Source organism: Pseudochaenichthys georgianus, chromosome 6, assembly GCF_902827115.2.
Source record: "Pseudochaenichthys georgianus chromosome 6, fPseGeo1.2, whole genome shotgun sequence".
Classification (NCBI taxonomy): domain Eukaryota; kingdom Metazoa; phylum Chordata; class Actinopteri; order Perciformes; family Channichthyidae; genus Pseudochaenichthys; species Pseudochaenichthys georgianus.
Window position 1 is genome coordinate 34,857,093 of NC_047508.1, and position 23,328 is coordinate 34,880,420.

The 23,328-nt window shown below is 42.1% G+C and overlaps 1 protein-coding gene across 1 annotated transcript in view; it reads right to left on the reverse strand.

Annotated features, from left to right (window-relative positions):
- Window positions 1-4,307: 4,307 nt before the first annotated feature.
- Window positions 4,308-23,328, reverse strand: part of nell2a (neural EGFL like 2a) — an 86,317-nt gene continuing 67,296 nt past the window's right edge. Inside the window, exons 16-20 of the mRNA XM_034086078.1 lie at window positions 16,474-16,614; window positions 14,954-15,147; window positions 10,205-10,381; window positions 6,915-7,139; window positions 4,308-5,094 (exon numbers count right to left, since the gene is read on the reverse strand). Of these exons, the coding sequence (XP_033941969.1) occupies window positions 5,053-5,094; window positions 6,915-7,139; window positions 10,205-10,381; window positions 14,954-15,147; window positions 16,474-16,614 (779 nt within the window). The 3' untranslated portion in view covers window positions 4,308-5,052. The remainder of the gene's footprint in view (window positions 5,095-6,914; window positions 7,140-10,204; window positions 10,382-14,953; window positions 15,148-16,473; window positions 16,615-23,328) is intronic.

Sequence of the window (23,328 nt, forward strand, 5' to 3'; positions counted from 1 at the left end):
GGGTTACCTTGGTGGGTGATTGGCTAATGGTTACACAAGCCAAAACATCGTTATGACATCATAAAGTGGCCAAAATCTGATCGGCTCATTTTCAGACAGGTTTTTATATTAATAGATCAGGACAAAAAGAGAGAGAATCTTTTTCCTGAAACTTTCAGAATCTCTTAACGCAGAGGGGACGCATGTGTATAAAATACATGACAAATAGGATAATAGGTGACATTTAAGCTAGTAGGGTTGTGTCTAAAGCTAAATGTAATCCCGAAAAATCCCCCAGGGGAAGCGAGTCATGACTACAGATCAACTGGAATCTCCTCTACTGTCTTTGAGCTATTCTCCAATTAGATCAGTGTATCATGTCCTGGCATGGCCCATCACTCTGCTGATAGCTGCGTGACTCTGGGAGACCCTGTGAAATGTATCAGTGCAGTCAGTCGCAGCCAGAGAGCAGGTTTCCCCCTCTTCCTCCCCCCTCAGCCCTTCCTCCCCCCAGGGAAACGCCATTCTTCTGTAATTCCTCCTTCTGGTTTCTGATACCTAACAGAGCGACATATGGCACAGATATATTTCTCAACACATCCAAAAACTCACTTAGAGGACTGAATCCCAAGACAGGGGTTTGTGATAATGATGTCTGCTTTACTATTCCTCTGTGGGGGAAAGGGGATTTGGTTTTATTCTAATTCTTCTTAAGTCCAATTTAGTGAATAATTAAGTGATGACTAACTGTTGCACTGCTTAAGAATGTGTAGCAGCCAGGGACAGAAACTACTATTGAAGAAGTGTTGCGTTTTAGATATTGTACTTATTTAATTTGACCATTTTTGTCACCATTTTGGAAGACCTTTCTCACATTGGAAAACATGACACACGATAATAGAGAGGGTGAATATGCATGTATAGGAAAATAATAGAGATCTGTTGTTCTGTTACAAAACATATCAAACTATTCAACACATTCATCCTGAGCTTGTACCTTACATCTTGACTTTGGAAATGTTGTTTTCAGGTGATGGCCTACCTGCCTGTCAGCCTTCCATCGGGGGCACAAACTTATCTCGTGTCCTCATTGGTCATGTGCGCGTTCGTGTGTGTTGGAGGAGGGGCTCTATAAGGAAGTGGCAGATTTTCTCCGGTTGTGTATTTTCAAATTCTAGCGATCTCGAGCCGGTTTCTCAAACTTACCGACCCCACCTTTAAGTGCTTTGACAAAAAATCCATAACAAAATTTCATCTCTGGAAGCTGTAGTACTGTAAAAAGCACGACCAATCATCTGAGCCGGCCCGGCTAAAGTAACTAGATGGCCTACCTGCCTGTCAGCCTTCCATCTGTGCACAAACTTATCTCGTGCCCTCATTGGTCATGTGCGCGTTCCTGTGTGTTGGAGGAGGGGCTCTGGAAGGAAGTGGCAGATTTTTTCCGTCTGTGTATTTTCAAATTCTAGCGATCTCGAGCCGGTTTCTCCAAAATTACCGACCCCACCTTTAAGGGGGCATTCAGTAAATGTGAGTATAACATGTTATTGCAATAATAGTTATTGGTATAACCTCGCAGTACAGAAAAAGGCAGATATCATCAAAGCCAGGAGGATTCATCATCTGGGAACCATGAATTCAAGATTAAATGGCAATATTTCCTATAGAGGTTGGGATATTTTATTCTTAACCAAAGTATTGGAACAAACTAGGCTGGGCTAATAAAGACCATGTTCAGGACAAGCTTTATTAATCACTTAACTGGCAGAGCTCATCAATACCAACACATGTAACATCTGGGTTTCAGACGTAACATGGGGGTACAGCTATGGCAACAGCCAATGATTTGTCTCATAGTTCAATTAGCCAAACCCCAGTACAGACATGGAAGCAGAGTGAATCTGGTCTTGATGAACGACGTCTATCCTGATTGTTTCTGCTTCATCTGCAGCTACAGTCCAATCTGGAGAACAAGCCTCAGTCACGGTGGTACTGTGGAGCATTTATATGTGTTTGTTTACATAAAGACAAATATGGCAAAAGGGATCTTCCTTCTTGCTCTGGCTGAGACTCTATATGTTTGTGCATTCAGTCAATCCTGCAGATTTCAGAAAACAAACAAATAGAAGCTCAGAGTTTGCACTGCAGTGATATGAGGTAAATATTCATCAAGTCAATGCTTCACACTACACTTGTTCCTGTGATGTTTCTATAATTACTGGATGGATAATAATTGCCAAGTGATTGCATTTCCTTCCCTCTTTTTTTTCTCCACAGATATCTCTTTAGTGAATTGTACAGACCAATTAGGTCCATTTGAAGAATGGAAACTCACTGAAAACATAATGAAAAAACGGTCATAAAGCAAAAGAATGTAAACTCTTAACTGAAGTAGAACTGAGCTTTTTCTCTTTTGCCCCGCTCTGAAAGCCACAATGATGTGCGGCCATTACCGGTGAATATAGGACAGGCAGAGAAGTGGACTCCCTGTGGGTGCCGGCATCTGTTGCAGAGGGTTCAGCACTGCCATGGAAAATTGGACATTTAGGAGCCAGCTGGAGGACCAGTGTGCCCCACTGTGCCCCCCACACTCAGGTGCCCACTGGCTCCAAGCCACCACCAGCTAGAAGCCCGTGGACCAAAGCAGGCCAGATGGTGCCCTTGCCAACCTGCGAACTTCCCACCGTCCCCTGCCCCACCGCCCTATCATTCAACTCAGGGATGAGTTTGAAGTCAGCATAACCTGAGGTAAAAAAGTTTGTTTTGGGGAGGAGAGGAGCAGAAAAAGCTCAAGTCAGTGGGGAGTATGTCGGCATATAAATGGGCCCCATTACGCTGTGTGTTTGTTAATGTAAGCAGCTGCAAGGTAGAGTCGGGGAATCAGTCGGTGGAGGAGAGGACGCTCCACGGGGAAATAAAGCCATCTTCAGGCTGAGCTCATTTGTCCGTGCCTGTGAACTGATAGATAATTATATTAGTAGCTTTAAGTGCCGTTCTGCAATACAAGTATTACCACTATCTCCAGAGGCGCAGGACAAAGTACGGAGGAGAGGAATCTGTGGGCTACAGCGGCGGTGGTCCTTCCCCTGCATCCTAATATGTGGATGTTGGAGTGTATTCAACACAAGGGGCCTCTTCAAATCAAAGTGAAGGTAGAACACTGTTAGTATTGGATCTGTGCAAGTCACCAATTTGATTTGACTTATTCATCTTTCAAAATCAATCAATTCACTCTGTGTCGCCCAAGTTAAGCCGACGTTCGAAGGCTTCATGTATAATCTCAGCAGTTGGTCATGCATCTTGATAATCCTTTAAGAATGACACACTTTTAATCTGGTGTGAGATTACCAGCAGGAACATGTAATGCATTAGATTCACTGCAACCGACATGTACAGCTATCCCTTCGATTCATTCAATACAGATTTCATTCAGGTTGTGTGGCCGACCAATGACTTATTTCCATGAGGTGTAGAGTGCTAGACATATCCTGTGCTTATATGAATGATTATCATTATCATTTATTCAAGTGTTTAAAATCATCTCAACAAACCACTATACTTTTAATGAGAGAACTGCATCTAGAGATATCTGTGTTGGATTCAAAGGAAACAGATATAAGGGATTACAAATACAAAAGTATTTAACCAATGTACCTAGTGTACAAGGTGACTAAAAACAATTAAAAAGGTGTTGATTTTCACCTTTAGGGCAACTTGAATATTTTAATTACATGGCAAGTAAGTGAACTCAAGAAAGATGGATGGATACTTTTCTCATCCCGAGGGAAATGTAAGTGATGAGAAGATATTATTTTTGCCTGTTTTTGTTTGATGGTCAATAATGAACTTTAAAATTATGTTATTTTGTCCATTTAATGTAGATGTTACTCGTAAAAAAATTTTTTTGTTATAAAAGTGCTACGAAACTGCGTATTAACCTTTAACAAGCTATTATTTAAAACTGACTTGACCTTAAATGCCCTAGGAAGTAGAACCCTGATTAAAACTCAAAGTAAATGATTAATTCAATTGTTTGGAGAGGTATTATAACGTTATGATCGTTTTGGAGGCTGTAGTTTGTGGTGAACAGTGATACATTATACAGAGAGGTGTTTCTGTTATTTAGCCTACCATTATTTAGACAAACAGTGTTGACTAAATAATAGAAACACTTACATAACCAATATTATTTGCATAAAGGTATGGTCTATAATGGGACTGTTGTTTAAGCTATAGGTGTACCTGATAAACTGGCGAATAGAAATTATCAAATATAAATAAAGAATACAGATAAACCGCCCACTCATACAGCAAAAAGCAAAAGACAAGAATTAAATGTAAATGGATATACTTTATTTCACTATTACACAATAACAAGCTTGGAAAGAAAAATTACAAAAAATTGAAATGGAACAAAATGCTACAAAGCACCACATAATAAAGACAATTCATAAATGTGGCAAAGGAACCTTATGCTAAACGCCTTTACTCTATCTAAGGTATCATCATCATCATCATCACTGAGGACTTAGAAATCAGCAGAAATGTTTTGGACATCAAGCACAGTCATGCCAGTAATAGTAATATCTTACAGATTCATGTAGCGATGATTCGGAGTGGGGGGCGGGGGGGGGGGGCGGGTGATCCTTAAAGGTTCACTTTGAAGTGGTGAGACAAAGAAAGTGGGTTTAAGGAAACTGTTTTCCATCATCTGTTTGGTATGATATAGGTTTGCATTTGGTATAAAGAGGAGGTAAGGAGGCAGACGTGGGTCACAACGCATTTGCAAAACACTCGTAATGCTTTTGCATGCATGAGGTACCAGTTGGCTGGACTTATAAACATACGATAAGAGCTGGACATCTGCAGAAAGTACCTGAAGGATACATGTTGTCTGTTTGTGACATTGAATGAATTATCCTGACGTGTAACCCCCCATCCCTCTGAAACAAATCCTAACGAAGCAAACACTGTGTGACCCACGCCTGCAGGAGGACAGTGAGGAGACATAGGGGTGGTGGTACTTTTTTGTTTTACATGGAGAACACTGTACAGGTGCCTTCAGCTCTGCCGGCACTAAAGGCACATGGGGTCCACTGAGCAACAGATGTGTCCGTTCTGGAAGAGAGAGAAGGGAAAAGAAACACATCAGTGATCATCAACCTCTTCAGTGTTTTCGAAGCTCTGTGTTCATATGTTACGGTGGTGCTGCAGCATACCGATTGAGTTTGGCATTTAGAAATCCCCTGGGTATCATTTCAGCACCAACTGATCCAATGCTTCGGAGGATACAAATGTGAATGCTCTCAGAGACATTTCACTTTTAACTATGGTGACTGGGTGGCTAAAGGTTAGCTCGGGTAGACATCTGACTGCAGCACAGTTCAAAGAGCACATTTTGATTAGTTTAAATTAAATAAAGATAGAAAGATAGAGTTAAGTCTGATATTGATCAGTTTCCCTATTTCCCGTTTCTGTTGTTTTCTTTGTCAGGCAAGCAGAGAACACTATTCCCTTCCAGAAACTCAAGCAATGGAGGCAGTCTTAGTGGATTAGTCCTAAAGCTGAGGCAAACAATTGATGCTCACAATTGTTAATGAAGAGGATATTCGCCTGCTTGGTTTACTTTCAAATGGATTGTTCTGGACCAAAAGTCTTAAAACTAAAACTTGCACAGAGCCCCTTCCTCCATCTCATTTACTCCCACCAATGATGCTAAAAGTTTGTCTCTGTTTCCTAGATGGAATATTTGAGGCTCCATACATCGTAAGTGCAGCGTGTGCAAACATGTCTGTTTGTTTAACGCCGAGCCGGCTGCTGTGGCTGAGCCGGGGGCGAGGAGAAGGGGAGCTGGAGGAGGTTTTCTCAGTGTGTGTTCTTATAGTCAAGGTTTCAGTTCTTTTTCATTAAAGGAATTGTTGGGTAAAATACACGTATTGCTTTCTTGCGGATAATTTGATGAGTAGATCATATTCTCATATCTGTGGAGAAATATGAATTCACAGCAGTTGACTTTGTAAGTTTTGCATAAAGATAGGATACAGGAGTATTGTCTTTGCTGTGAGGTTGCCAGGCAACCAGCAATGACTGCATGAAGTTAAGGTCCCTCTGAAGGAATAAAACCAGTACTTGTAATTTTAAATATTTCGTTTATAATACACTTTTTTTAATCAGAGATTTTTGAGAGATATAAATGATTACATCTGTGAATTTATTTTGTCAGATTTCATTACTTTTGGATGAATCCAGGCTAGCTGTTAGCCCCTGTTTTGAATTGTTATGCTAAGCTAACTGGCTGCTAGCAGTATCTTCATATTAAGCAGACGGATATATGAATAGAAGCACTAGTTGTATGTAACTGCAAGAAAGTAAACTCAATTCATTACATTTTGAACTATCCCTTTAAGGATAACTCACAGTAGTATTTGGTTTTCATATGCCTATTAATTAACCCCTAGTTACTAGAGTATATTTAACCTGGACAGTTTGCAAATAGAGCGTTATATCTCATTTTCTATACTCTCTGAGCTTTATTGTGATTTTGAATAAAACAACATATTTTTAGAGTTTAAATCTCAGTTTTTTTGTCGAACTGTGTGTATTTTGGTTTAGAAAATAGACATAATGTCATTAACCTTTTTCATCTTTGGGCATTTCTATTAGCCTAATATAAAAATAAATAATTGTAAATGATGTTTTTCTGTCTGCAAAATGAGAATCAGAAACTAAAAGCTGCATTTGCACCGACAGACATATTTACCACACAGTGTAATAAATACGGTGGCAAAGATGCACAATCTGCCTCCACAATGTAAAGTCTGGAGCTCAGTGTGCTCTTTCTTTTTCAAAGGACAGAGGGTTCACAATTTCAAAGCCATTTCTTCTGGCCGTCTTTGCTGTAATTTGCTGTTTTGGAGGCTGCGGGCGGGCGGGCGTACCTTGCACTGGCACAGGGTGCACTCCGTGCCGTGTTTGATCCAGGAGGAGCCGCTGAAGCGTGAGATGTTGTGCTCGTCTGCGCACGTCTTGGTGATGTCGTTGCGGATGGTGTCGGCCTGGCACGGGTCGATGACACAGCGGGGACAGCACTCGCCGTCGGGCACCACGGTGAACTCACAGTCCACGGGGGGGCACGGCAGAGGCCAGCAGTCCACCTGCCCCTGCTGCAGAAGGGGAGAGAGAATTTCAGAGAGATGAAAAAAGAGATTTAAAATAATCTGTGAAAACGCTCCATTGCATTTCCCTGAACAAGTTATTCATTCAAATACACATATTTCTCCTGACGCTGTGTATTTGCATGCTAGAAGGAGCGTCTCCACTTGGTGGAAAAACTGTAGTTAAGGTACCTTGAAAATATAGATGAGCAGAGCAATCTTCAACACAGTCAGCAAGTATTTTCAGACTGTGGAAGTAAATGCTCCGGCTTTTTAATTGACTTGTTCTAGTCCCCCTCTCTCCTCGTTGTTCCTATACTAATCTCACAGAAAACCTTCAGCACAGAGAGCGTTATTGGATTTCTGCTGCTGCCATTTTCTTTTGGCCGGCGAAAACAGGTCATAAACAATGGCCAACTGCATAAGCCCTAACTATTGTACACTATATCATTCAGACCTGCCCCACTTCTGCTTACACCGGCATCTGCATGTATACGCCTTTCGACTTCACACTGACCCTGGGAGTGAAATATGGTGTCAGACTGTGTTTAAGCACACTGCAGACACAAAAGGCATACACACACATTTAGTTACAGGAGGCTTGATGCAAGTTTAAATATCACTGAAAAGTGTCTGGCTCAGCATTTTAGGGAATGTTGTAGTAAATTAGGCTGGTTATAAAGCGCAGGCTCTTGCAGGGCGAATGTTCGCTCCCTGCTTCCATAGTGTGTAAACATTTGAAGAGGGAACCCCCCCCCCTCCCCCGACTGGCACTCTTTGCTGGTAGCCAGAGGGAGGGATTGAATCTAGCCTCAGGTACCTGTCCCACGCTGAGGAAAGGGACACTGCCATCTTGGTCGGTTTATGCAGATGTGGCCTATGTTCACGAAGGAATAAGATTTGCTATACAATCAGCTTCTATTTGCTTTCAACCCAGAGCCGTGTGCAGTGGAAACAACCTAAAGCCGGTCTTTGATTTATTTGATACATTTCAAAAGGTCATTATTTTAATCTGGCTTTTCATGGAGTGGTCATGGCATCTAGCTCTAAATTCATCTCTTTGCTTTGACATAGATAGATGCAGGGATTCACCGTGGATACGACTTCCTTTCACAAAAATCCTCCAGAAGATTAGAAATAGTGACATTTATATTTGCCAGGGAATCAACCGGCAGTGATCTGACTCTTTTCTTCTCTTCCCCCTGACCTAAAGTGCAACCTATGCCGAAGGAATCTGCTCCTTTGATCTCCTGGAGATTTAACAAGATAGCAAATATCAAGCGGCCCATGTGTGCACATTCATGCACAAGGCCACATTCTTAAATTTCAAATGATTGCACGGTTAGCGCCCAAAGGATTCACGTCTCTTGGGTCTTGGGAGAATGATCTGGCTGCTGTCGCTGAGTGTTTTAAGGCCCCTGCTGAGCCTGAACAGCCACGGCTCTGCTAAGTGTAGCACCATTCAAGGTTCATTTCACGTCCCTGTCACGCTCCCGGTGTCGCACGGCAGCCTCCTCCCTCGCCCTTTCAAGTGCTGCTCTTTAAACCGAGCGGCTGGTGGTCCCCTGCTTTGGCTGAATGTGTTTTTATCTCTGACTGCCTGCATGCCTGCCTGTATGAAAGCATTATCATGTGTTGTCTTGGTGACAGGTGTGCCCTCCAACATGTACATGTGTGTGTACATACTCGTGTTTGTATTCGGTGTGTGTACGTGTGTGTGTGTGTGTGTGTGTGTGTGTGTGTGTGTGTGTGTGTGTGTGTGTGTGTGTGTGTGTGTGTGTGTGTGTGTGTGTGTGTGTGTGTGTGTGTGTGTGTGTGTGTGTGTGTGTGTGTGTGCTCATGCTGCTGCAGCCTGCATCCTCAAATGGGTTTGTGTCTGTTTGTGTCAACATATATAAGTGCCTACAGTGAGCACAGCCTCAGCGAGAGTGAAGCCGAGCGAACCCATTTTCAGCCGACTGTGCTTCCCCGCTGCCTCTCAGCTGAGCAGTGATTTTCAAGCTCCTGTATAATGGCTCGCTGTAAGAAATATAAAAAGGCAACCCTCAGGTACGGGCATCACAATGGCGGGGTAGGGGAGGGAGGAGATGGTATTAGTGTTGCCACTCAGACCATAAATCTGGAGCCAACTTATATTAGCTACAAGTATGGCTGGTCTTTAAAGGCACCACAAAGGGAGGGGAGGGAGAAGAAAAACGAGTTTCTAAAGTGCTTGTCTGAGATCCACTGTGAGGATGATTTGTGAGTCACTGAACAGAAGGAGTGACACTGGTGTGGGTGTGTGCTACAGTGTTGGTGAGACAAGACAGTGCGGTATAATGTAAAGAAAGACATTTGCATTTAATATACATATGGGTGTGTGGTGGGGGGGGCATCACAGTATACTGTAAGGATTGATTGTTTCTTTGTCAGGTTTATTGGGAAACACTTGAAATGAAATGCTTCTCTGTTGTTTGAACAGCAGCAATGTGAATACTGGCTAAAGGTCGACATGGCAGAAGACGTGGTGAAACATGTCTTTGAAAGATTTATATGATGAACACTATGTTTTATTGTTTTGGACGAGACATATGATTGCATGTAGAGGACACTGAGGAACACCTATATACTCATCAATCAACACAACCTTCCCCAAGCACACACAGATGATACGTCGTGCTACACCTCCCACTCTACAGGCTAACGCACTTTCTCCTCTTCTTCCAACCTTCAATAAAAACATACAATCCCATCACAGCAGTGAAGAGGGTCCTTTGCATTCTTTAAAATCTCACTAATTACTTACTTCTGATACAAGTTGAAAAGCAATCTTCATGTTCTCCTCTCCGCAACCTTCCTTATTCACCTCCTAATCCGCTGCCACAAAACTTCTCTCCTTGACTCTCTTTACATAGCACGTCTCTCATTCATTTCCATGGAGACTGGGGTATTGTTCTGTGTCTTGTGTGGGCACTGTGGCAGGGCAATGAATGCTTATGTTGTTTTCGCTAAATTGCTCTTGATGAAAGCATCAAAAGTCCCCGCGATGTGAGGTTCATAAACATGCAGGGGTTTATTTATCCAGCCGTACTCACCAGGCACTGGCACTGCTGACAGTTCTCCACCCATGTGTCTCCGCTGCCGTAGGTGAGCAGGCCGTTCTGGTGCAGACACTGGCTGCTGAGGCGGGGGTCGCACTCGGGGCAGCAGAACAGGTCGGCGTTGGGGTTGTCGCAGTCGCACACCATCCGGCGGCACATCACCTGGCCAGCCTGAGCGGGGAGCACAAGAGCGCACAGTGTTATGGAACATTGTATCATACAAAGGGAACATTTCAAGGTCACCTATTATGCAAAATCCACTTTTTCACGTCTTCTATACATAACCATGCGTCCCCTCTGTGTAAAGAGATTCTGAAAGTTTCAGGAAAAAAAATTCGCTCACTTTTTGTCCTGATCCATTTCCATAAAAACTTGTCTGAAAACGAGCTGATCAAATGTTGACCACTTTATGATGTCATAACGATTTTTGGCTTGTGTAACCATTAGCCAATCAGCAACCAAGGTAACCCCCCCCCCCCACCACCACCTGATCACCTGAATCTCCTCCTCGAGCACCATTGTGTTCTTTTTAACCAGATATCTCTCAGAGGGGCGTGGGGAGGGGCTCCTTGTTTTCATCTAAAGTAACAGACACAGAATCAGCACTTTTGAAGCAGGGCTGAAACAGAGGGGTTTATGGGATGCTGCAATGCATGATCTGTTTGCTGCCAAATACTTCAGACATGTTTTGTATATATCTGAGACCTATAATTTATTGAGGAAAAACCGTATAATAGGGGACCTTTAAAGTTCATCATCTGTTCTTCTTTTACAAGCTATTTCTGGTAGGAGCAAATGTCCTAACCTAAATGAGTCGTAAATCGGGTGAGAGATATTTATTGTTGTAAGGTTAATGGTCTTGTCCTTTTGTGAAGACATGATGTTTCTCCATTTGCTAGAAGATGTGTTTAAAAATAATCCTATATTATATTTATCTTTTCTGTTTGTCACAGCCCCTCCTCGTCTATTCTTGGTGTGAACATGTGGATATAAGACCCTCTGCGGACCTTCTGACTTTTGTACTTTGACTGCTTGACACTCTGTAACGATTTACCTTCTTGCAAGAATAAAGTCCCTGAAAGACCGTCTTCTTCCAAGAATCTTCATTTCAGTATAACGGAAAGGTTTCCCCACCATTTCAATATTATTCGTTAATTTGTCTCGATAAGTTTCCACCACAACACATTACACGCATGCAAAGACAAGGCCATTGGTTGTGGGATCATTAAACATGTATGTTGTTAATACGTATTGTAGTAAAGACTGTGTAGCCTAGCAACTGATTCAAAGCTGTATGTCATGGCTATAGAGGCTCCGACTGGAGGAAAGATAGGATCGGAACATGTTTTATGAACGCTGAAGCTCGGTGGTTCTCTGGGAGTGTTTGAAAAAGTGCTACTCTGCTGTCTAGTTGTCTCGGTGATTTAAGGTTCCTTCCATATAGAAGAACTGCTGCGGGTCTGAATTCAACTCATTACTTTTGTCACATCCTTCTCGACTACTCACGTCTGGTGCTGCCAATTTAATGTGTGTCTGAGCTATAAAGGACATACATGTAACAGTCTTTCTTCTAGACACATAAGAAACAACATGTGGATTCATCAATACGTAGATTGACGGAACATTTATCAGCAAGTATTTTGATAATCGAATGAGAATTAATATAAGAGTTTAAGCAAAAGTGCGAAAAAGTATCTTTGGTTCCAGCTTCTGAAATGTGAATATCTGCTTGTTCTTGTCTTTGATGAAATTAAACCACGATTGTTTGAATTTTGGACCAGAGTTTGAAAATTGTAAATGACATGTCATGTAGCAAACAATTAGTCATCTCAATGAAGAAAATACTCAACAGATGAATCCTCTCTTGAGATGGAGCAAAACACAATATTGAAGAAATAGAGGGAAAAAGTTTCAAAAGCATCAATATTGACTTAATAGCTTGAATGTCTACTTTAGTTGCAGCTTAAGGTTTTAGTTTTATATTTCTTTATCATTGTTCGCAGGCTTTAATGCCCAAATATTGATTTGAATTGTGCTGAACTGCTTCTCATTTGGGATTCTGGCCACCCCAATGCCCAGGAGCTCCAGCGATACCTAGAGTTTCTGTAAATTGTTTTTTCTCTGCCAAATTAATAAAAAGCAATTTAAGTTTGCACTGTTTTATAAATGAGGGGCCCCCTGCTGAAAGATGCACTCGTGTGGAGAGCCCCACCCATCTGGTGCTTCAAGCTGAATGAAACAATGAACTATTTGCATATTGCACAGCCTCAGTTTGGCCCATCCCTGTGTTTGTCTCCGCTGCCATGTTTGACCTTGGTGTCCTCCATCAGTTAGTCGCACATTTCCATCTAATATCCAGCTGTGTCCCCCTAACTCCAAAACAATAACATGTTTACTCTTCTGCTTCTTCAATCGCTCAATACAACTCATTTTGACAGGCAGCTCTTCAATCTCGCAAATCAATTAATATGACTCATTTAATTAAGGAGCCATTTCTGCCCTGGTCCTTTGTAATCAAATGAATAATTTGCTGCCTGATCATTCACTACCGACACTAATCCACTATAATCACCTTCCAGTACTGCCAGACACTTGGCATTAGGGTGACTGAAACGCTGAAATGCAAAGTACGACTGGTCCGTGACCTGAGAATCACACAGAGAAAATGTGTTTGGGATGATGGGATGAGTTTTCCGGATCAAATGTCCCCAGATGCTTCGTCACTGTGGTGTCAAGAATCAATCAAAGCCTCGACATCAAAAGCCTGACTCACACTGGTAGAGACCTTTCAAAATGGCTTCGTACGTAATGATATATGAAAGTGCTCGTCAAAACAGAATCCCTGTGATTGACAACCGCACTGTTGCATCAGAGTTTAGTGTAGCAGAGTTTCCTTTCCATGCCAACACATTCTGTATGTTTCTTTCTTTAAAAGCGGGTAGCTCGGGACAGTCTTCCTTTTGAATGTGATTAATCTCGTGAATATGAATCACACCAATGCATTCTGATATTTGCAAAGATGTGTTGGCCCCAAGGGTTCACCTATTGCTTTACGAGCAGTAGGAGGAAGGAGATATCTTGATCCTTAACTGAAAACAAAGTCCAAGCAAGCTTGATGTGACATAAATGGCAATAGCTGCTCTTCCACCCACAGAAAGGTTACAATAATTACCAGGAAGTTAGTCTAGAGTTTTCGGTGTACGACAAGCCATGTCTTCATTTCACTCTTTTTTGTTTTGCGCTAATTGCAGCAGAAGCACATTAGAAACAGAACACTGACATACTCTATACCAGGGGTGTCAAACTCAATTTCATCACGGGCCACATTAGCATTATGGTTGCACTCAAAGGGCCGGTTGCAATTTTAAGACTATATAAATATACATATATAATATGTATTAAATAATGTATTATATTATATTATTGGCTCTGCATTGGATTATTATCAGTCCTGGTAATAACTTCATAAATAACTACGTCTGAAAGCAGAAGTCTTGGGCAAATAATTGAAAGCAAATATTCAACAATTACATCAAAACTTTTGAAAGAACATCCATAACATTAATCTGTTTGCAACTTATATATATCAATATTCCAATTACTTATAGACTATTCTGCACAATTTCTATTATATTATATTTTATTTACTTGCACAATTGTATCTGTTTTATTGTGTTGCACTGTTGGAGGAGCCTGTGACCTAAGAATTTCATTGTCATAACTACACTGTAGCCATGTACATATGACAATACAATTGTATTGTATATTATATTCTTTGCAAGCTCTTGCGGGCCGCATAAAATGAAGTCGCGGGCCGGATTTGGCCCCCGGGCCTTGAGTTTGACACCCCTGCTCTATACTGTAACAAACTTGAATAACTTTGATCTGGGGTCGTGTTTTCGATTACCACACTGTTTCAAGCTGTATTGGGTCTCAAATGACTTCAACGACAATATTTTCCCATCTGCTGGTAAACGCTCTATCAAGTGCACCTGTTAGAAAATCACGTAGAGTAGCAACAGTGGTTTTTTTTAAGTTGTCATTTTGTCTGCCTTCTGCGGTTTGAATTCTGGACCATAATATCAAAACAGTGAACTCAAAGACAACACTTTATAGAAGGCTGTGCGGGCGGCCAATCGATTTCCCCAGACAAGACATATTTTCAAATGTTGGACTCACAATTTGTGAATACCCCTTCAAAGCTCAATTAGGTGCAAATGTGTGCATCCTAGTTTGCATTTTGAAACATTAGAAGAACTTAAACATGCTCTGATGTTATTTCCTCAACTGTTAGAAATGATGAGTCAAAATCGTATTAATCCAAACTGGCATGACATTGATCAGGTCATGTCTCAGGAGAAATATAATAACTCTAACTCCTCATCGTTTACACCGCTGTACTTCAATATATATCATTTTAATACCGCCAACTGTTTCAAGGGGAGCCGTATGATTACAGGACAAACCCAAGGAACATTGGTTGCTGATTGACAATGTGGGGGACGACATCTTTCTTAGGGAAGAGCAGGCTTTTGATTTGTTATTATTTGTTCAGAAACTTGGATAGGGGAGCAAGAATAAACAAAGAACAGAAAATGCAATCATAAACCAGTTGGGTGCACATGCAGTCGCAGAGAGAGGGAACATCATTACTCCACACTTCTCCATCTTTCCACCTGTCTGTTTCATCCAATCCATCCTCCTCTGCTTCTGTCTCTGTGTCCATCTCCCTCTGTTTCTCACCTGGCAGGAGCACACGGAGCACCTATCGCTGTCCAGCACCCAGATCTGCCCACTGTGCTTGACCTTGTTGTCATGGATACAGTCGCCGGTGCAGTTATGCCCGTGGGGGCACCTGCAGTCATAACCTCCGTCCAGGTTGAAGCACACCGTGTCGTTGGCACAGGTGTTCCTCCCCGACTTGCATTCATTAATATCTGTAGGGAGCACAACCAGGATGACATCATACATATGCTCAGGGCAGGGAGACGTTTATGCAGGGCTCGTGGAAATGATAACACTAAGATATTAAAAAGCCGCAGTGACAATAGAGGAGCATGTCCTGTCACAGAATGGTTCACAGTACAACATGTAGTCCATCCACTTCTTCCTCTGTCATTCTGAGGAAGATAATGACCTGCTCTCCACACCTGTTGGCTACAACTCAAATACAAAATGTTTCAGATTTGGGAGAAGCATACCATCTCAAATCTATGTAACCCAGAAACCTACTTTTGTTGAAATAATAACTTTGCTCTGTGAAGCCCGGACAGGTGCCTTTAATGTGTGTTTTCCCCGTGCTTCTACCAAATCAAACTGACAGCTAAGATGGGGTCAACGAGTGGAGCGGACCCAGCACTATTGTTACAGGCAATGCATCAACGTTGCTGTAGATTGAGGGTTTCCATTTTGACAGCTGATACTTCTCCTGACAGGCTGTATCAAAGATTGTTCCAGAAAATTAGCAGGCTGCTAAAAAAAAAATTGACATTTGAGGAGCAAAACATACTGGTAGTGACATACCTATCCAATGACACCATTACTTACAGGAGTGTAACAACACGTAATAAAAACCAAAAGTTCAGTGAGTTTTAGATAGCGGGAGACTCGTATTTCTGAGTTTAACTTAATTAGAAGACACCGTTAGTGCTTGCTTCTGTTACTTGAACCTCACACCCGGGAGCTAGGAATCAAAGAGAAGACCTTTATATCTGTGAAGGGACTGAGATGTCAAATTGGGGGGCCATAAAGTGGATAATTAATGCGGAATCTTTCTATTAATTGGGCATTGTGGACCTTTCAGATGCAACAAAGGTCATATTCTTTCAGTTTGAAATGGTATGAACCTAATTTAAATGTGCGAAATCAAAAATTTGAAGTAAATGTCAAATCCCATTGAGTAGACATCGGGGTGGAATCGCAACTTCAAAAGTAAAAACATAATTAATCATGACGACATGAAAGGGAACGATCTATCCTGAAAAAAGGTTAAAATGTTTTTCAATTATTTGTATTTATTTCATTACATGAATGTTGTCTTCATTTCATTCTGTGAAGAAAAACATCTACAGTGTTTGTTTGTTTTGAAAAAGTGAGTGGGGATGAAGTATTAATTGGTACTATCTCATTTAAGTCAAATTTAGTTGGTGTCGTGAAATCTTGAATGTCATGTTAGCCTCACTCATCCTGCTAAAAACAAGAAAATGATACAGAAATGAACTGTTTTACCCTCAATTTGTTATATTTGTTTGAAGGCCACTCACCTACACATGACTCCCCACTGGCGGAAAACAAACCGTTGTCATGGTAGCCATCACGGCACTCACAGTGGTACCAGCCGGGCAAGTTGACACAAGTGGATTTACTATCACACTCGACAAAGCCGTCCGCACACTCATCAATATCTGAGGAGAGAGGAGAAGCACCAATAAGACGCACATACAGTACATCCACCACCACCAAATATGCTCTTTACACTGAATAAGCTATCGAGCTCCATTTCTGCCTGGTAGTCATTTTCAACACTGACTGACTTATAATTGATAAAACACCGTGTCTAGCATTTGAGTGAATCTAGTTCTGTAGGCTGTATTGATCAAGTATAGTTGGATACCCAGACAAGGACATCTGCATCAATAGAAGACAGCAGGAAATGAATGAATATAATGAAAAACAGAGATTTACCAGCTTGTTTTTTGAATTTGAGATGACAGTACAAATCCTACACTGTTTAATCCTCCAACATGTGGAGGCAAACAAATACATCCTGAAGTATGCGCACCTTTGGACTTTCTGTGGATTGTCTATGAAGTGACGTGCGGAGAAGCTAAGCAAAGGGCTTTAACACACCTTCACACACATCCTGTGGGTGGTTGTCAATAGCTTGGCTCCACTTAGAGATATCATTGACTCTGCCTCCTCCTTCGTTCTTGTCTTCAATGAAAGACTTTGATTACACGGTCTGACAATCCTCTCTCTGTATTTTGTTCTTTCTCCCCGTTTCCTCTATTCTGCTTTTTTCCTCGGTGTGTCCTTGTTTCACTCACTTCTCCATTCTGTTGAAAACAGGCCAACATTGAACCCTTTAATTTGAACGAGCAACTTTCCTGCAAACATCCACCGAGAACAACATCATTTCCAACAATGAGCATAACAGAGAGACGGATCACTCTGATATTTCAGCTAACATTTAATTAAACTAAGGGTCGGGGGGGGGGGGGGGCACACGAGAGCGGAAATAAAGCCTGTTATTACACAGTAGGGCTAAATATGTGAGGCCCGGCCATGCACCGTGATTGAATGTGTATGTATAGTCGGTGATGGCTTCTTTATGGTTGTGCATGATGCTCTGCTCTCATTATGAAAATGGCAGTGTGCCGCGCCTGACCTTCTCCACCACTTCCTGCACCGTTACTCCCCACAGAGCGGCAGGCAGACGGCCTCATGGTCCCCACCGCCCAGGCAGTAATGAGATTAAGATCTATTGGCTAATGAGCCCTCAGCTTTTTAATAGAATTTCAGCAGCAGATTAACCGTTGATTAAATGTCCTGCAGATTAGGGATTTATCTATTTAAAAATGACCCGCATTGGTCTGAGTAGCAGGTTTGCTATACATTCAATGTTCTGTATTTTTGTGTGAGAGACTTTAAAGCAAACCCTCGTGTTTCATTAATTATCAGTTCGGTGAGAAAAGAGCACCGAACAACAGCAATTTGAGTTAAAAGGACACTAGTAAAAATCATGACGTATACTATACTATCTTTGAACATTATTATAAATGATCCCTACTCCTGAAGAGAAATATCCAGTGCTCTTTGTTGCCTGTGAATTTCAGCGTGATAAAAGTGCAGGGAGATTTAGGGAGAGCTGCATGAGGCTTATTGCCTGTATATAAAAGAAAACAAGCTGAATGTGTTCGTATCATCATCTCCTCCCCAATAAGGCTGTGTGAAAATTGTTCAAAGCACTGCTCAGCAGTCAGATACTATTTATACCAGACACTGATGGTGAGGTAAGAATCTAAATATATTTAAATGGGTTATTTTCAGGCAGTTTTCATTCAGTTGTTTTAAAAACGTGACTGTCTGGCTACAGCAACTGTGGGTTACACCCTCAACACAAGATGTATTGTTTTCTCTTTTATCTGATTTTGTCGGATACAATTACTGCCCAACACTTTCCAGCCTGCCGTCAAGTCAACTTTTAAAGTGCTGGATGGAAAAAGTCACTGTTGTCACACCTTGGTTGGACTTGACAAGATTGAATGTGTGAGGTGCAACAAGGATACAACACGCTAGCAAAAGTCTCGCCTTCTCTTTTGTCATGTTGCATACATGGTAATGGAGGATCATTGTAATTAAATCATCAAAAATGACAATTAGACATAGGCGCTGCCTGAAAGCTCACTCCGCTAAATCCTGAGGCTTCTGCTTTTAAGAAATGTGGATTTCGCAGTGTTTTCCCATGTTGGATCATGTTGTGTTTTCTCCACTCTGTGCTGGAAAAAAGAGTATCCAAACAAAATAAAAGCTGGCTCTGTCTCTATCTCGTGGAGAGGTCAAGGCCACGGAACAGTTATTTTAGAGTTAACTTGCGTGGAAAAGCGAGGAAACTGAAAGAGAAAAACCTACACTAAGAGAGGAGGATGTGCTAGATTAAGATGAAGGAGGAGGTAGAGTAGGAGGCAGGAAGAGATGGAGGAGGAATAAGCGAAGGAGGAGAAAGGAAGCGTCGATATGAGACACACTGCAGTTATCCTTCTCGTTATCCTGAGTGGCAGCCTGGAAACAAGGGCTCTATTAAAGCCGCTCTCTAAGGACAAGTGGACGGGCTTTCCTCTGCACCTCCTGGGCTTGTTACGCCACGCTGCCATGACCACCCTCACCCTCCTCTTGTTGTTCTCCCTCTGCCTTCACTTTTCCAATGTTCCCTTTTTCACTTCGCCCTGTCCATCTCCGTTTTAAAGCTGAGGCAATAACTGAGGTGCCCTCATCATCACCTTTCCCCATCCCTGCAGTTTCCTTTATCTTTGAGCAGAAAAAGGAAGAATTGAGAGTTGCCCTTTTCTCTTCACCCCTCCCTTTCATTGTCCCTGCTCCCTCCGACCTCCTCACTTTGTCCTCGTTTCCTATTCTGATCCTGGACAGGTGAAGTTCTTTGCTTTTACCCCTTCTTTTTATCCTTGCCTTCAATATTGTAGCTTCTCCCGTGACGTCTTTTATCTTCTTTGACTGACAGATATATCCGAGGCTTTAGGTGCAGTACTTCTGCTTCAATGTTAGCGCTGCCATACACATGTCTCCCGTATGTAACCTAATTCAAATGTATTTCAATTTCCATAAAGGTATACCTGATAATCCTAATAGGCTCCAGCAGGAATTCCACCCAGGCCATCTCTGGATCCCAACTGAACCATTCCTCCTGCTCCGAAGTCAAATGCCAATTGACAAGAAACGGATTTCAAAGTGATCTCTGTTAGGGAAATAATTGTCCTAGACTCCTAGATATGACGCGCATGACCAACCCTGACGTCTGTAATCTCCTTTAAGAAGATAGGCTGCTTCAGCCATAATGTTGTTGTTCCCATTCTATGACCGGGCAACCCTAGGTCACATATGGTTTATTGTTGTGGGTACACTGGGACACTTCCTTCTCTGTGTTTGTGGACTCCAAGGTGTGAAATCTTCGAGGCAATAAGTGTCAGACGCAAGTAACTCAGTGTTCCCAACTGTTTAGGCTATCTTCTCAAATATGTTGATTAGTCTCTGCGAAACCAGTTAAATGGGCTAACGAGAGAGAGGCGCTCCAGAATTGACGTGGCAACTCTACCGTGAAGTCAGAACCTCTGGCTCTTGGACTTGTGATGTGAATTCTCCGGCCGAAGCTCCAAATAATCAGTGTTTGACATCAAAGCTCCTGCTCTTCCCGTGTCTCTTTCCTGAGTCGGTGACTCCCACTGCATTGCTACACAGAAGTTTCCCTTACAATCTCAATTGTCCATCTCAGATCACGTTTGTTAAGACGGCTGAGAAAAGGCTGCAGCACCTTTAAGTCGATAACAATGTGTACAAAGCTTTTGTCGGCGTGGACGTGACGCAGAGATAAGGTAGGAGATGGATTCCTGAACCCTGCTCTTTTATGTACAGTAAAGTGTAATGGAGTGATTGTCACTGGTCCTCAGTCTTCATTAAGAGAAAGAGCAATCCAAGTAATCAATCAATCATCATGAATCCCGAGGCAAATTGAGTTACACACTGGGTTCCTGAAGATGAAACAGACACTGGAACGCAAATCCATATCTGCAAGCACTTGAGTGGGAGAGTGGATGAGTAATCATGGTAAATTGGAAACGAGCCTTGTGAACAATCGGTAGCTGCGAGCGCATACAGAATGCAATCACTCTGTATCACTTACCTATAGCTGTACAACTCCTCCCTCTGAAGTACAACTTATATGCAAAAGAAAACTATTGTTTCATGTTTTGAAAGAGGCGTTTTTACGGAGATATTAGAAATGGTCCATCGGTGAGCAGGCCTGAGAGTGGGAGGATGGATGATTGACAGCTGGAGCAGCAGGGGCACCAAGACACAACAAACCTCTGCTGGTAACTGCTATCTTCTGTTAATATAAGCCAAGGAGTCGTGTTAGCAGCGACATTTCAAGCCGCACTTACAACGGTTACCTTGCTGGTGAGCACAGTGCACTACTTAGCAGCTATACAGAGACTGATATCTCTTCAACATGTATACTTCAATGTGCTATATCTCTATCGCCATTAAGACACCACGCTGGCTAAAGTCTGTAAACTGTGCATTTTTCTTGGACTGATTTTGTTTGGGAGCATACAAGACTGTGTCCATGATTGTAGATAAGAAAGACTTTTACTATGAAGTTAATGCAGGTTGCAGTTCAAAGTCTTTTTGTGTTGTTTATAGGCTCTCAGTCTCACTGTAAGTCAATAATACACCCAGGAGTTACACTGGTTTATGCAAACACAAGTGTCTACATGCAAAGAACAAACACTCCAGCTGACAGATGAAAACATAGATGCTTGCAACAACAACAACAAAATATGACTTGACTTTTAGATACTGATTTTACCTCCAAAGGGTACAGTACATGCAATCTACACGGCAGATCTTTAGGCGGCAGCACAGGAAAACATGCAGTTCAATTTCCATTGGCCTTTAAAACAATGTATCTGTCGAGTGTCCGGTTGGGTTTGCTGCAGTGCAGCAGCTACAGCAGAGCGCTATCCCTGGGAGATGTGTCCTTTAGGTAGAAGCAGCAGGTTGCACCGAGCTAAATGACAGCTCCGGCCATTAGCAGGGCCTAATTAAGACACACTAATTATGGGTGACTGAGTGAGGGCTTTGTAAGGCTGTCTCTAAATAAATAATGAAAACATAATCACTGTGCTTAAACAAGCCGCTTGAGCTTCAACAGTCACAGACCCCTAGGCCTTGTGGGTAAATCGTGGAGCAAAGGCGAGAGAAAGGGAGAGCTGTGGCAATGCATCATGGGAGCTGTCTAGAGGAGAACAAAATTAATATGGTTTTAAATATTCACTACCTGAGAGTCGGGTGGGAGGCGCCCAGGGGAGACATCAACTGTGATGAGGTTGTGAGGTTTGTTTCCTCTCCTACCATTTTGTAATACACGCTGTGGCCCTCGCTGTTTAAAGTTATACAACAGTCTTGTGTCCTGTGCATTTTAACCCAGACTAAGCCTGCACGTGTAAGCCGACATTTATCTGCTTGTTCCATCTGTCTGTCTTAGTGTTTGGCTGTCTGTGTCTTTGTCAATATGTTGTTTTGTCTATCTTTTAGTCAGCAACATCGACTCTGTGTTTTTATCTAAAACTCTGACAAGCTTCCTGGAGCTCCACATCAATGTAAATTAGGTCTGAAGGAACAAATTGTTTGTCTGGCCCTGTTCAGCTCTCTGTCCTAGTCGATATGCCAGCATGACCTCGGGGCTCCACAGTCCTTTTCTCTCAAAGTCTCCTCATGAACTCAATGGAAACCAAATTGTCTCCTCCCATCCTCCTCATATTCGTCTTCATTGCTATTTCTTCTGTTCCATTTTTAAATCACATAATAAATCGTCTTCTTTTTTGGTCCCTCTTTTCCTCTCTTCTTATCTCCTCTGCTATCACCCAACAATTAAATACCTTCTCCTTTCCTCAATTATCGTGTGCTGTTGAAATTTCGCTTATCTCTTAGGTCTTTCCTTATAGAGCTGTAAAGTCAGAAAAAAGGTGGAAAAAACGAATTTATTATCGAGTTAAATATGGAAGCTCTGATGAAAAGGCCCCGTTTTACCCGCATAAACACAGCGCTCCTTTCATTAGATCACATCTCTTTATGTGCATCTCACTTTGGAAGAAGTGTGCTGCTAAATTATCTCGGCTTGAGAAAATGAATCGTTTTACTTCCAATAAAACATCAATTTACAGTGTAGGTGTAACATGCCAGGCAGGGGTCCCTGGTGATGCTTGTGAACATAACCCTCCAGGAGTGTGTAGGAGTCACACATCTAAATTGCATCATTAACACCAAACATCAAATCTTTCCCTTTCTCCTTGTCCTCAAAAATCATTGTTGATGCTAAACTAGCCTACGTGTGATTCAGTGCGGCTGATGATTAAAAGTGCTTTTGAGGACATGAGATTGTAGATGAATTAAAAGATGAAAGGAGAGGTGTCCATCCTCAGCATCTGCTCTTCTCCCTTAAGCAGCCCAAAGCGTCCTCTGAGAAGTTGAAGAGGCCATCCAAGGACGCCAGAGATGGCCATTAGTAACAGAACTGACAGCAGTGACAAGAGGATTTTAACTGGTGGCAAAGCACCATAACAAGTTTAGAGGGGCTTGATAGGAGAAGATAATGAGCTGAAAATAAAAAGAAATACAAACGCTACCTCCCAATTCATCTCATAGGAGCGGTTCAGAAATTCAGTCAACAAACGCGTCTGGGGCCAGAAGAGAAAGGGATGTTCACAGATGTTCTGTCCAATTATTTCACGCGGGGGCTATGGGCTGGTAGAACATTTTTACAGTCCTTTTCCTAAAAGAAAGATATAAAAGCTAAGAGGATCATCAAGCCCTTGTTTTAAATC